The sequence below is a fragment of the Rhinopithecus bieti genome, unplaced genomic scaffold (genome assembly GCF_001698545.2).
Source record: "Rhinopithecus bieti isolate Rb0 unplaced genomic scaffold, ASM169854v2 scaffold_44774, whole genome shotgun sequence".
NCBI classification, from domain to species: domain Eukaryota; kingdom Metazoa; phylum Chordata; class Mammalia; order Primates; family Cercopithecidae; genus Rhinopithecus; species Rhinopithecus bieti.
Window position 1 is genome coordinate 440,012 of NW_016819032.1, and position 15,054 is coordinate 455,065.

Below are 15,054 nucleotides of genomic sequence, written 5' to 3' on the forward strand. Positions count from 1 at the left end.
AACCTGCACGTTCTGCACATGTACCCCAGAACTTACAATAAAAAAAAAAGACATTACATTTTATACTACTACTGATAAGCAAGTTTTGGGTTTGGGTTAACATAGTTTTGTGTTTGGAAAGCAGACAATTGGAACCATTCTCATACTGCTTTAGTGTGTCTTGCAACCCTTTGACCTAGCACTTTCTTCCTGTTAACGACCACTCTCTATTTAAACACAGCTTCATTCCCTAATGGGTTTTGATCTTTAGGGATTAAACCCATGAGGACCATTAACCTGAGGAATGTAACTCAGCTGTAAATGATTTGGAATAAATAAATAGATTTTCCATTTGGAGAAATTGATGTCTAGCTTAATTTTGGTCTTCATTTGTCTAATGAATAGTAAATGCACTCTTTTTCACCTTTGTTAGAGGTACCATAAAAAATCATTTTTAAGGCCAGGTGCGGTGGCTCACGCCTGTAATCCCACCACTTTGAGAGGCTGAGGCGGGCGGATTGCCTGAGCTCAGGAGTTCAAGACCGGGCTGGGCAACATGGAGAAACCCTGTTTCTACAAAAAATTAAGTGGGCGTAATGGCAGGTACCTGTAGTTCCAGCTACTTGCGAGACTGAGGTGGAAGGATCGCTTAAGCCCGGGAGGTGGAGGTTGCGAAGAGCCAAGGTCGAGCTGCTGCACTCCAACCTGGATGACAGGGTGAGACCTGTCTTAAAAAAAAAGAAACCATGTTTTTTCACGGTTTTGTTACCTACAAGTTAGATAATTTAAAAAGTTGTTTCCAGGAAACAATAATGCATATAATGCTCCTACTTAGCATCTCATTTCTTAGGCCAGGATCAGTCCTGGAAGTAGAACTTTTTTGCCTTAGGCTGAGTTCTAGTACTTTGTAGCAGGTTTTCTTTTCACAGTTTGGTGTAGCACAAATATAAGATGTTTATATTACTGACAACAAATTTCATATGTAACTTTAGGATTAAATAATCCAAGGTGTTGGAAACCAGGTGTCGTTAGTAATCTATGTGATGCTGCCCCAGCCACATCATTTCAGTTGAACTTTGGGTCTTCATTTAGGCCGAGTTGTTAATGTTAGCTTGTCTTTTATTGAACATTTTCCTGCATTTCTGTTGGCCATTCTTTTAGTTTTCTTTTTTCTCTTCGTGTCTTTTCTTCCAGTTTTTCATAGTTATCAAAGATGAATTTATTGTTGTAGATACTTTCATTATTAAAAATTAACATGGTTAATTAAGAAATTAGAAAAGTCTAAATATACAAGAATGAGATCAGGAACGAATACATTTAAAAATAGAGGAAAATAGAATTGAGATAGTCAAGACAGATTATTTAAATATAAGCAATGGAATACACAAATATGACAAGTCTTATAAAAGGGAGTGCTTGCTTTGGCAGCAAATACACAAAAATGGGAACAATACAGAGAATATTAGCATGGCCCCTGCATAAGGATGACATGTTTATTTTCAAATTTTACATAGAAAAGAAAAGGGAGAAAATAATTAAAAATCAAAAGTAGAGATTCAAAAATTATATAAGATTATGTATAGCTTTACCTAATTTGAATATCTCAATGAAATTGTTGAATCTCTGGGACGAAATACTCCAAATTGAATCAAGAATAAGTAGAAACTGAAATACATCTAATACAGTTTCTGGCAGAGGGCAGGCATTCAACAAATCAACAAATTGAATACATGAACAGACAGGAATTGGAACAGGTGTCTGATTACAGCTTTTTTTTTTTTTGACAGAGAGTCTCGCTTTGTCACCCAGGCTGGAGTGCAGTGGCGCAATCCCTGCTCTGCTCACTGCAAGCTCCGCCTCCCGGGTTCACACCATTCTCCTGCCTCAGCCTCCCAAGTAGCTGGAGCTACAGGCATGTGCCACCATGCCTGACTAGGTTTTTTTTTTTTTTTTTTTTTTTTTGGTATTTTTTAGTAGAGATAGCATTTCACCGCGTTGGCCAGGCTGGTCTCATACTCCTGACCTCAAGAGATCACCTGTGTTGGCCTTCCAGAATGCTGGGATTACAGGCATGAGCCACCACGCCTGGCCAGATGACATCTTCCTTTTATGAGAAGTCAGTTCAAGCTTTTAAGGGCTTAATATCTGCCACACTGTATCCGTTGTTTCAGAGTTCAGAAAATGACAGCAATGTGTACAGTCTATTTTATGAAACTAACATTAAGAACAAAGCATAGATGGCAAAAAACCCAAAAACCTTACTTATGAATATATATTTAAATTGTTATTAATAAGTTTTTCCCCCATATGGTCTATTTATTTTAATTAATTTCAACTTTTATTTTAGATTCAGGGCATACATGCGCAGCTTTGCTACACGGGTATATTGCATGATGCAGAGGTTTGGAGTATGATTGATCCTGTCACCTAGGTAGTGAGCATGGTACCCAATAAGTAGTTTTAAACTTCTGCCTTGCTTTGTCCCTCCCTCTTCTAGTAATCCCCCGTTTCTGTTGTTATTATCTTTATGTTCATAAGTACCCAGTGTCTGGCTCCCACTTAGAAGTGAGAACATGTGGTATTTGGTTTTCTGTGCCTGTGTTAATTCGCTAGGATAATGGCCTCCAGCTGCATCCATGTTTCTGCAAAGCACATGATTTTATTCTTTTTTATGACTGTGTTCTTCATTCTTTTAAAGTCCACTTAAGTACAAAAATGTAGTCAAAATGTGCTGCATTTGTAAACTAGTATAGTAAATTCAGGTGTAAGCAAGTTAAATCTAATTACAGGACTACTTTCTAGAAAGCCTGTAGACATGCTCTCAAAAACGGTATCTGTAAAGCTTATGTGAAACCTGGATTTCTGTTTCTCTCTTTTTTTCTGGAGGTGAAAGGAAAGTTTCATTTTACTCTGCTTTTCTAGTAGTTTTATTTATGCTCTGCTCGTATGTACTTTGAGCAAGTTGACATTTACATAAAAAGTGGGAAAGACGGTAGTAAACATTAAATTTCTCTCATCCCTCTATTCGGTCTTGAGAAACTAGAGCAGGACTCAGAAAATTAATCAGCATTCTTAATTTTTTTCATTCAGCATTCATCTTTTGAGAGTGTCATTACTGTATTCAGAGACAGCTTATGTTAAAATTGAGTCATTAACTGAGACTTGCAGTTTCTTGGTTTTTGCCATGATAGTGAGCCTCTGCCTCTCATCTGAATGGAGTTTATGATTTTTAGCTTTGTGTTTAGAGACTTTAAAGAAGAATGCACCATTTGCACGAGTGCCTTGTGGAAACGAGGAAACTGAGATCCAAGGAGCTGTACAAAGTTATGCACAGCACTAACAGAATTGGGACCAGGAAAGGAGTTTCTCACTTAGTCCTGTGCCTCTGGGGAGTCTGGACATCTCAAAAGTTAGAGATTTTTGTGATGAAGCTTTGTCAATTTACCAGTTTCTCCCAGCAGAAGAAATTTGGAGCCTATTTTTGAAGCACTTATTGTGAAGAATTAAATTGACCCGCTTTAAAATACACATTGATTTTGATTTTACTTGCTTTTACCCTGCTGGTAGATAGATTTGTGATTGAAAGGGAGTGTAAAAGTTTAATTAACTCTTAGAAGTGACCCAGGGAGATACTTATCCTAGATCACCCCTCCCTACAAACACGTCAAGAATTTTCAGGACCATTGCAAGATCTTTATTCATACATTATGGGATTTATAAGGAATCCTAGCTTTTGTGAAGTTTTTGGTAGGAGGAAATTAATATTATAATTAGAGAAACTGAGTTATAACCAAGATTGAGTACTTGTAATAAAATGCCTTTTTGAAATTTCTAAGTCTATTTTATAGTAGAAAATCACTTATGGCTGTGGGGGTTCATTATGATATTTTAGTTCAGTTAGTTTCATTTTATTTGATAGGTGGATATTTCAACTTTTTTTTTGTTTTATTGTTTTAAAAAATCAGTTTGTTTTGTCAGTTTTATAGTAGGCAATATTTTGTATTTCTCTTTTCCCTTTGGACGTGCTGATTGAGTCAGTTTATGTTTATTGGGCACTTCACCAATTCTGAATATTATTTTATTAAATAATAAAAGCTTACTGAGTTATGACATTTTTTCTCTATTTTTCTTTTATAGCCAACACATACCTCTTTATGGTACAAGCTCGAGGTATAATGTTGAGAGAAAATGTGAAAACAATAGGTCATATGATCAGGCTGTACACAAATAAAAACAGTACGCTCAACGGTACAGGTAAGACTACTTCCTGCTTAACCCCTTGTAGTCACAAAGCAGTAAATCAAATCTTCTACAGTCTGTTTTGCCTTCAGGTAACTTCCTGTTAAAGATGAAGGTATCTTCCCCTAAGCATCCTGGCAGATTATTTTACTGTGCAAATCAAGACTGTTACCTATTTTAGGACGTATGAAGGTGTGGTCACAAAAGTGATGAGATTTTGTACAAACACTTAAGTTAATTCTTGCAAACAAAATATAGAAAGCAGCTTCTACTTTTTCAATTCACATATTGTATTAAAGAGAAATTAACCAGAGAATAATTTATTCATCTTAGTAAGCCATACCACCATCTCTCTTTATGTTCATTCTAGTTCCTAAGTTGTTCTCCCAACTAGGTCTAGAAAATAGTTGTTTTTTAATTATAGAAGATTGTTAGTAGTTTTATGGCCTTTTTAAGGAGCTAAAGGAGAAATTTTATAAAATTGGAAATTGGTAACTACTCTTGTCTTTTTATTTTTTTTATTTATTTTTTTGAGACGGAGTCTCACGCTGTCGCCCAGGCTGGAGTGCGGTGGTGCAATCTCGGCTCACTGCAAGCTCCGCCTCCCGGGTTCACACCATTCTCCTGCCTCAGCCTCCCGAGTAGCTGGGATTACAGGCGCCTGCCACCACGTCTGGCTAATTTTTTTCATTTTTGGTAGAGATGGAGTTTCACTGTGTTAGCCAAGATGGTCTTGATCTCCTGACCTCGTGATCTGTCCGCTTCAGCCTCCTAAAGTGCTGGGATTACAGGTGTGAGCCACCGTGCCTGGCCTACTCTTGTCTTTAAAATGTCACCTGGAAGTAGAAGCTGCATTAGAGTCCCAGGAGGTTAAAATCTAATAGGCCGAACCAGTGATTTAAGGATGGTAGAATTGATGTAAATAGATCTCACTATTGTGGAAGAATGTTAATGCTTTTTTATGGCAGCATTGCCACAGTGTCTCCCAAAGTTATTAGGTGTTACTTTAAAGGATTCAGTGGGGTTGTCAGTTGTTGCACCCTTTATGGTCTCATTTTGAAGAGTGAAAAATAAAGATTTAATTTGTGTTAGTAATTCTTCCTTATGTCACTGTAAACCTACACATTGTACTAAGAGAAAGTCTGTCTTCCAGCTGTAGGTGTTCTTTCTTAAATGTATGTCAAGGTGGGTGATAGTTTTAGACCCTTCTAAAAATTCAAGATTGTGACATATTGATCTCCATTTAATATCACATGTGCTTTTATAAAATCCAGTTTAGTCATTGCCTAATATGTTTATGATGTCACAAATCAAAATACTCTTGTTTTAATTTTTTAACCTTGAAGGATTTTTTTTTAGAAGGACTGTCTCAACATAGTTGATGTTTTAATACTACAGCAAAAGTCTCATTAACTGTTCTTTAGCATGAATGAGTCTTCTGAATAGTAGGTCAATTTTAGAAATTTAAACATTTTAAAAGCTTCTGTAGGATTTGTGCTGGTTGAATAAGTTGATTGTAAAAATGTTCACTGAAAGTTTGTTCAACTGAAAGGAAATAGACATCTTTAAGTTGGTATATTTGTGGGAATGCTAAAAATTTGTGCATATCAGGTTGTTTTCCCTGGGGTATGAATAAGGTCTATGTGTGGATGTTGAGCATGATTAGGAGGAATGATTACATGGACAAGATAATCTTTCCCCATAGTACCCTGCAACTGAAAAAAAAACTTTGAAAACTTTTCATAGAGTTCCTTTACTGATGGTAAAACTGTCCTCAGGAAACAGTCATTGTATACATTAGGGATTATGTTTGGATGTAACAGAGACCTGTCTGTGGTGGTTTAAACACATGAAGCTTTCTGTTCTTATGTGAAAGAACTCTGCAAGTTGGATATCTGTGGCTGGTTGTAGAGGCTCCTGAAAGTAAGTCATCACACTTCATTTTCTGCTATCTGTCATGTAGCTCCATGGTTAACTCATAGTCTAAGATGGCTACTTGGGTGCCATCTTGGTGTTTGAACTTGGGTCCGTAGGAAGGAGGAAAGGGAGAGCAAAGAAGAACAAATAATGTACCCCTTTTTCTGGAGCCTTCCCAGAGGTCCCATACAGTATTTTTTCATACATTTAATTGGCTAGAACTTAATTGCCTGGCCAGATGCGATAACACTGGGAAATATAGTCTTTGACCAGAGTGTGCTGGAACTCTAGTGAAACTGGCATTCTATTACCTAAGGGGAAAGGGAAAAATGGAGTTTGAGTCAGCAGTGAGGCTCTGCCATGTTCATTTAACCAACATTTACTGAATATAGTTAGTATATTTAACCAGATATTGGAAGCACAATATTAAGAAAAACAGTCTCCTTTAATATGAGGATCTCTAGGCCTCTGGGAGAGATGGAAACATAAATAATTATTTATAACGCAACTGGTTATTTCTGCATAGACTTCTATAGATATAATATCCAGAAAAGAAGACAATGGCCTATAAGGTATACAGAAAGCTAACTGAGCTTTAGAGGAGAATTGATTAATATACAGTGGCTCATTTACAGTTTAACACTAAATGGTAAATAGATTGTGATGGTTATAAGCACATTTGATTTCCAAAAGGGGTTTTTAATCCTGTACCTGCCTTTCTGTGGCATCAAAATATAAATGTATACTATTTTTGTAAAGAAATTATATACTCTCATAATCAGATGGTGCCGTGTAGCCCACAGAGCCAGTCAAATTATGAAAACAAGATGTATTCAGTGAATTCATCTAATTACTGAAGAAGATAAGGGCCATGCAATGTTAGAGTGGATAGGTTTGTTGGAAATAACCCAGCATGCCTCCTCATTTGATGGATATATGAATTGAGGCCTCCAGACACTGCCAGACTGACAAGACAAGTTAGTGGGAAACAGACTAGAACTCTCATGGGTTTCTAACACCTGTTTTAAGCTGCTGTTTAGCAGGAAAATAAAGCCATTAAAAGGTGTTCTTGGGTCCTGGTCTCCTTTTCCTTTAGGTGATAAGGTCCAGTGAGAATTAGTAGGGGATCCATCTGGCAGTTTTCATTCTTTGTTTCCCTTTTCTTTGGTTGTGTTTCTGGAAGGGAGGAAGAAAGCAGGGGGCCCAGAGCTCATCTTATTTTTATCCATTCATTAAATGAAATAATGTCTATCTTTTATAGTAGTTGTGGTGGATCCCAAATGCATCTGTCATGCATAACCTTTTAAAATGGTTCCTGACTTTGAAAGCAGTGGTTATACATGATGGACATTGTTCACCTAACCACTTTTGTAGGAATAATGATTCTGTGGGTTTATTACAGTGAAATCTCTAGAAGCTTAAATCATTATTGGCTGTATTATTATTTGTGAGGTGTTTATTTATGGTATGTTGCTACTGTGTTGTAGGTACTTTTATTAGGTGCTAGAAATCAAAGACAATTTGATTTTAATTAAAAGAGATATTCAGAATAATAGATGGGTTGGTAGATAGACTATATACACATAATACATTGAGAAGACACAAATACCACTGAACAGAGTACTCCAGGAGTGTGGAGGTGTTTCTCTAAGTCTGGCAGTGAGTTGAGCTCCTTACGATGTGGCCAAGAATAGCACATGTTTAGTTCTAAAACTTTGTATTCAGTGAAGTGAATATAATGATATTGCGTAACTTGAAGGCACTTAAATGTGGTTCTTTAAAAACTAATAAAAGTGATAGAATGTTTACTTCGTGAGTCAGTCATTCTAGCACTAAAATAAAAAGTAGAACAATTCTTTCTGGCCCTCCTGTTGCCATTTGACTTCCCAGAAGGAGTTAACAGTTTGTTTTGTGGAAATGTCTAGAGAGCAGAGCACTTCTGTGAATTAGATGCGGGTTTAGAGAATCATAGCTTGTGGCTAAGAGAAGGAGCCCAAGCGTTAATGATAAAATTAATAAATCCTGCAGAATAAGAAAATACTCTTAAAGTTAGTGCATGATATTAACAAAAGGATTGAATGACAATGTAGATTTTTTCTGCCTCAGTTTTATAAGAAAATGGGCCTTGTAACATCTCAAGGCAGATGACCCCCAGGGACAAACTTACTCTTTTGTTTTTTTTTGTATTTTAAAATATTGTTATATCATAGTTGTACATCCAAGGACAACCTTATTTATTGTCTCATTCTTGTGAATGTGTAGTGTATAGTATATCCTTAATAAAAATTGAAGAGATTCAGAAAAATTATCATCTCTGTATTGCTAGCCCATCTTTTCTTTCTGGTGGTATGTGCAACAAAAGCTATAATATGAACTCTGTGTGTGTGTGTGTGTGTGTGTGTGTGTGAGAGAGAGAGAGAGAGAGACAGAGAGAGAAAGTGAGCGCACGCTAGCTAATTAGTGAAGAACTTGGCATTCACTATTTATTGTTTTAACTGCTCACTTATTCATATTGAAAAGCACACTAACTTTCTTGCATTTTTATTTTAAGTAGAACTTTTTATATTTTAAAAGTAGAAAAGGGTATAATAACAACAGTCTCCTAGCTTACTCCTCCCTGAGTCCCAATCCTCAGAGAACTAACAATTTATTCTTTATTTATCTTTATGTTTCTATCCTGCCGTCTCTTGATTTATCAATTTTAACTACTCCTGTTATGGAAGAAAGACATTTAGTATTATAGTCTCACCCCAATTTTACGTATCCTTATCCCCAATATAATTACATCACAATTTAAGTTCAATCGTATTGTTGATGTTGTTAAGAGAATGTAGATAATGGTTTGTTTTCCTGAGTCTAGTTGTAATTATGTTTGTTTTGTAGATCTGTTTATTTTTGTTGATGTTACTTGTTAACTCTTTTTTCCCTCCAAAAGTTCTTAATTTGTCACTGATTTTCCCTTAGGCACATGAGTTGACCACTCTAAGGGGGGTTTCCAAAATTCCTATGCCATTGTCTTCACTCTTCCAGTGCTGCTTTTGAGAAGTCTGTTGACTATCCTGATTGCAGTTACTGTTCATGGACCAGTTTTTTCTTTCTGGAGACTTTTGGGATCTTTTTGTATTGTTAAATTTCACAAAGAGCATCTTGGAGCTTTGTTTTTCTTCTCTTACTGGGAGCAGTCCTATCAATATGGAATATCTTACCCTTCAATTCCCCAAAATATTTTGTATTATTTCTTTGATAATTTGTCTTCCTGCTATTTTCCTTTCTTTTGGAAATCCTATTATGTATTATCATTTCTCTCTTGTTTTCAATTATTTTCTTTCTATCTTTCTGGGAGATTGCTCTGACTTTATTACAATGCTTTGATTTGATTTTTTAAATTTTGGCAAACTTATTTTAAGAATTCTTTTGTGTATTTTCTTTTCTTACTGTCTCCCTCAAATAAGAATGCCTTATCTTCCTTTTCAGGAATATTGAAGATAAATAAATAACTCTAAGGTATAAATCAATGAACTTGACTAGACACTGTCACAAAACTCATAACAATAGTGATCTTAAGCAGTTTTGGTGGGAGTGACAGAAACCCAGTTCATGCTTATTGCACTGGCTCCTACCACTAGCAAAGTAGGAGTCCCCATGAAAAGAGAAGCCCTTTAAAAAAAAAACTTGAATTTTGGTGTATATCTATCTACATATATATATTTAAAGTATCTTAAGTAAAGAATCAGGCCAGGCATGGTGGCTCACACCTGTAATCCCATCACTTTAGGAGGTTGAGGCAGGAGGATTGCTAGAGCCGAGGAGCTGGAGACCAGCCTGGGCAACACGGCAAGACCCTGTCTCTGCAAAAAATACAAAATTAGCTGGGTATGGTGGTGCGTGACTGTAGTTCCAGCTATTAATAGTTGGGAGGCTGAGCTGGGAGGATCACTTGAGCTGAAGAAGTCAGTGCTGCAGTGAGCTGTTATCATGCCACTGTACTCCAGCCTGTGTGACACAGCAAGATCCTGTCTCAAAAAAACAAAAGAATCAGAACTTTATTGGACTTCCTTCCACTTGCTTTTGCTTGGTATCTTTAAATCTTTCAGACACAGGGGGAATACATTGAGCATGGGCTACCAAGTAGTGTCTGTGGTCTTGGTGTGTCACTGGGCATACAAAACGATTAATGTTCACTGAATTTCTCCTCCCCTTGTCATTTGAAAGATTTTCCTTGTCAGATGCTTGCCAGCACTCCTACAGGGAGAGACAGTGAGGAGGATTGTCTCATTGGGGCTTTCCCACTTCCTGGTAGAATAGGCCTTAGCAGTTGTACCATCATTGATCTCCCTCATGTTGAGGTTTTCTGGGAGTGCATTTACCTTAACACCTTACTGATGCCCTGTGAAATTTGTAACTGGGGTTTCCATGCAGTTCTTTGGAATTGGACCTTCTCTTGTGGCTTCTGTTTCTTCCTTGGTGCCCGACCTGGAACCTTTGTCCATTCCAACACCCTCTGCTTAGCAGCTGTGGCAGGGCCTCTTTCATTCGACAGCCTTGCAGGTGGCGTGAGGCTCTGCCCTGAAGTACTGTCCTGACTCCCACGCTGCATCCTCACCAACTCCATTGTGACAATGACTGAATACTGATGTTAGGGAAAGGTGTGCAGGGGAGGTGCTTAGTTTTCTTTGGCTCATCTCACATACTTCCTATCTAATTTGCAGGATTCTGTCATTAGCCTACGGTCAGAGGGTTTAGCTCCTACAGTGTCTCTCACTGGAGCAGATTACTCAAGAGTCAAAGAATATCTTCACATTTTCGTAAAGTGTCTGCTTGAGTTTCACTTTCTGTGGTACATCGTTGGTGATCCAGGAGACAGACCATAGTTTAATGAGCTGTTTTCATCTCTCATTTCTTACTCATTGCACCATGATGTCATTCTCTTAGACCAGCTTCCCTACATAGCAGGAAACCTGCGTGTCGTGGTTTCTAGAGTTGCGTCTCAGAACTTTGCTCCAGAAAGGTACTGAAATGTGATCTCTCTGGTTCCACATTCAAAAATTCTAAGCCTGTGACTGTCTCATGGGTCAGGTGCTCATCTCTAATCGCTCATAGCTACAGTTACTAACTATTTCTGTGGGCCAGGGATTGTTCTCAGCACCTTACACATTTTATCTTATCGAAGTTTAAAAATGACAGTATGAAGTAGGCATAGATGGTAAACTACATCATATCCTGCCCTGTATCCCACAGCTACAGTGTGTTGGAGCGAGGATTTGAACTCAGGCATTTGACTTTGGTGCCCTGTATGCAGTTTAACTTGCTAACTCTAAAGATAATGGATCTAATGTAATAATAGCTCCAGGGCTCCCGCGGGGCTGCAGCCCACAGGCTGGGAATGACTAACTTAAAGGTTTAGAATGATCTATCTGTATTACAAAAGTAAGTTGAGTGGGTAAATCTCAGTTTCTACAGTGTGAGGTGGTAAGAAAACATTACTCCCACCCCTCTGCTCTGTGGATGCTAGTAGCAAGCACACAGCAGTTTGGAACACCCGTGGCTATGCCATAGTGGAGGGGATTCCCTGTTATACTTTCACACTCCCTTTAGATGGGGCTCAGCCAGAGGAGGGATGGGAGCAGGTGTTCTCACATGGTTGCAAATGGGACTGCTATGTCTGTGTGCAAGGATAAGGGTGTGCTGCTCTCTAAATGTCTCTTGGGAAATCATGCGGAGAGTTAGGTTCCCAGCAGCAGTGCGCTGTTCTCTAGTTCTTTAAAGATAATTGATTTTAAGTACTTCTGTAGATTGTGTACTGTAGTTTTCTCACAGTGACAGTGACGTATTTCATTCCAGGGACAAAGCAAAAGGCCTTTTTGTTTTTGTAACTCTTTTCTCTCTCTCCAAGATTATCCTGAAGGCAATAATTCAAGTGATTATCTTGTTCAAACAACAACGTATCTTCCGGAAAACTTCACATACTCACCATACCTCCCCTGTCCAGAAAAACTGCCTTATATGCGTAAGTCGTCATCTAATTTTGACTTAACTGTTTACTTGTGTTACAGTACGGTCATAAAAACCACATGATTTGAGTGCAGCAGGATCAGGTCATGTGCACCTGGGTGCAAATGTTTATATTATGCAGCATGTTATTTGAACTTTTTTTTTTTTTGGCAAAGTGCTTTTGAAGGGGATGATTGAAAACTGAAGAAAATACAAAGGGAGAAAATGACAAATACCCATCTTGCTCCCACCCAGCTTTAAAAACGAATACTTTGGCTAACCTATGTCCAAGTTCTTTTAAAACGGTGTTTAAGAGAGTAATTAATGTGTAGTCTACTTTTGAATATGTTAAAATGTTCCTGGTTAAGCAATCCTTTTTGACCACCATCCCCAGCGCCGGCTCTGCATTCCTTCCTTAGAAGTAACCTCACCTCTACTGGGAGTTTGCTGAGTATTCTCACCGGTTATGAAAATTGTTTTTTACATAGATAGATGTCTATATAGAAAATAGATATTGTTTCACAGGAGAATTTATGTAAATTGGTCTTAAAAAGTGCATTTCATTCTTATAACTTGCTTTTTTAGGTACTTTTTTGAGGACTACCCATGTTGTTACATATAGATCTAATTTTTTTCTCTTAACTATTACTGTGTAGTACGTCTTTGTATAAATGTATCACATCTCATTTACCTGTTTTCCCACTGATGGACATTTAGGTTGTTTCAACTTTTTTGCTATCACAAAATAGCAAAAAAAAAAAAAAAAAAAAAAAATTAATATTATATTATTATTATTTTTTTTGGGGTTTATTGTGTATAAAGAATAACAGAGTGTGGGTTTTCCTGTGCATATATGCATCTGTACTTGAGGGTTGATGGCTAGTGGGGGACTTGCTGGGTAGGTTGGCTCAGTTTTTCCAGGTTTTGTCAGTTGCTCTCAAAAGCAGCTATCCCAATTTATATCCATAACAGCAAAGCATGAATGTACCACTTTGATACAGATGGACTTTTAAATTCTTGCTAATCTGAAAGATTAACAAATGGTTTCTTATTGTTTCAGTTTTCACTTCCCTTATTCCTGGTGGGTTTGAGTAGGTTTTCCCATGTTTGTGCTTTTAAATTTTCTCTCCTGTGACTTGCTGCATCATGGGCTTTATCAGTTCCTGGTTGGTTATTGTGTGTTGGTATTGATCTGTAAAAATTATTTATGTTCTCGCAGTGGATCTGCTATGTGTTTTGTAAGTATCTTTTCACATTCCCGGGCTTCTCATTTTATTTTGTCTTTTATTTTATGGAAGTTCAAAATTATAACATTTTCAAATGTTTTTTATCACTTTACCTAGGGGTTTTGCTTTTTTTTTGGTCTTAAAGCTTTTCTTACCCTGAGGCCATACAAATAAATACCTTTATTTCCTTCTAGTGATTTTACTATTTTGTTTTTAACCTTTGTGTTTAATACGTCGTAGTGATAAAGCTACTGTACGTTAAATATATATATTTAAAATTATGAAGATAATACATTATCATTATTTTAAAAACACTATACTGTACTCTCAACATTCAGAAGCTACACAGCTATTATTTTGGCTTTTTTTTTTTCCTATGTCTTCTACCCCTGCCCCATGATTTTTAAGCATACTTTGTACATATAGGTTTGTATCTTGGATTTGATATAATTAAAGGTTTATATGAACATCTTTTTGAATTGCTTATTTATCCATATTCTGATGTATTTGGTTTTTTATTCTTTACATGAGCATTTTAAATTGAGGAAATCAGCCTTTGCCTATCATATTTGTAGGATTTGTTTTAGTTTATTGTTGATAGATATTATATATCGATAATAAAAAGAAAGATTGACCTAATACCATCTAAGGCCATGGCTTTTAGTCTTGAGGGTACATCAGAATCACCCCGATCATCTTGTCAAGCCCCGTTGCTTGTTCTTGCCCTCAAGAGTTTCAGACTCAGCAGGTGTGGAGCGGGCCTGAGAATCTGCATTTCTAACAAGTCCCGCAAGGTGATGCTGTTGCCGCTGAGCCTTGGGCCACATATTGAGACCCACTGATCTAGAGCAGTGGGCCTGGTCCCTGGTATTTAAGAAAAAAAAAATTCTCAGGTGATTCTAATCTTGCTCTCTCTTTGCTATACCATAATAAAGAATGGAACTCAGTGATTTTTGTGGTTGTCATTACTTTGTTATGCAGCCATGTTTTCTTAAAAATGAATACTTTTGTCTGTGTAATACTGAAACCGCTGGGTAATGCTCTGTTGAAATATTGATTACAATAATTTCATCTTCATAATTTTCATATTCAAGGTTTATAGTTTCAGGAAATCTTTCTGTTCTTGATTTAGTTGCCATTTTCTTTAATTAGTGCTTTATGAGTACTAATTAAACTCTATTTCAAAGCATCTGTCTGCCACTTCCTCATTCTGGTACTCCTCTCCTCCCGCCCCACAGCCCATTGTACCGTCTGTGTCATGGTGACTGAGAGATTGCGTCGTGCGTGGCTGCTGTGCAGTACCTTTACACTGGGGGTGGGGAGGGGCCTCAGCACTGCTGCCCCTTCTCTCTGCTTCCCTGAGATCCTTGCATTCTTTTGTAAGAGAGGATCACACTGGTGTGGCCAGCCATCTTTTCACAGCAGGCCCTCTCATGGGCTGCCAACTTTGGGTCCTGTCCCAATTTTGTGCCCAGTTAGTGGTGACCGTGGTGGCCATGATGACAGGGTGATTTGGTAGAAAATACAGCCAGATACAGGTAAAGCTTTAGAAAGGAGCCATGGGTACAGCCAACATAATGAGGCTTCTGCCAAGAGAACCTTGCACGAGCTGCCCAACAGAGCGCTTCACCAGTCCTGTGACCTCCGCAAAGTGGAGGCTTAGTTTACGTACCTGTAAAACCTGGGATTCTGATATCACCTG

The 15,054-nt window shown here is 37.6% G+C and overlaps 1 protein-coding gene across 2 annotated transcripts in view; it reads left to right on the forward strand.

Annotated features, from left to right (window-relative positions):
* B4GALT6 (beta-1,4-galactosyltransferase 6) overlaps nucleotides 1-15,054 on the forward strand; it is a 65,797-nt gene that overhangs the window by 14,978 nt on the left and 35,765 nt on the right. The window contains exons 2-3 of one of the 2 annotated variants that reach the window (XM_017858046.1): nucleotides 4,117-4,233; nucleotides 12,029-12,142. In XM_017858046.1, coding sequence (XP_017713535.1) covers nucleotides 4,117-4,233; nucleotides 12,029-12,142 — 231 coding nt within the window. The remainder of the gene's footprint in view (nucleotides 1-4,116; nucleotides 4,234-12,028; nucleotides 12,143-15,054) is intronic. The other variant, XM_017858047.1, reaches the window with a different exon arrangement.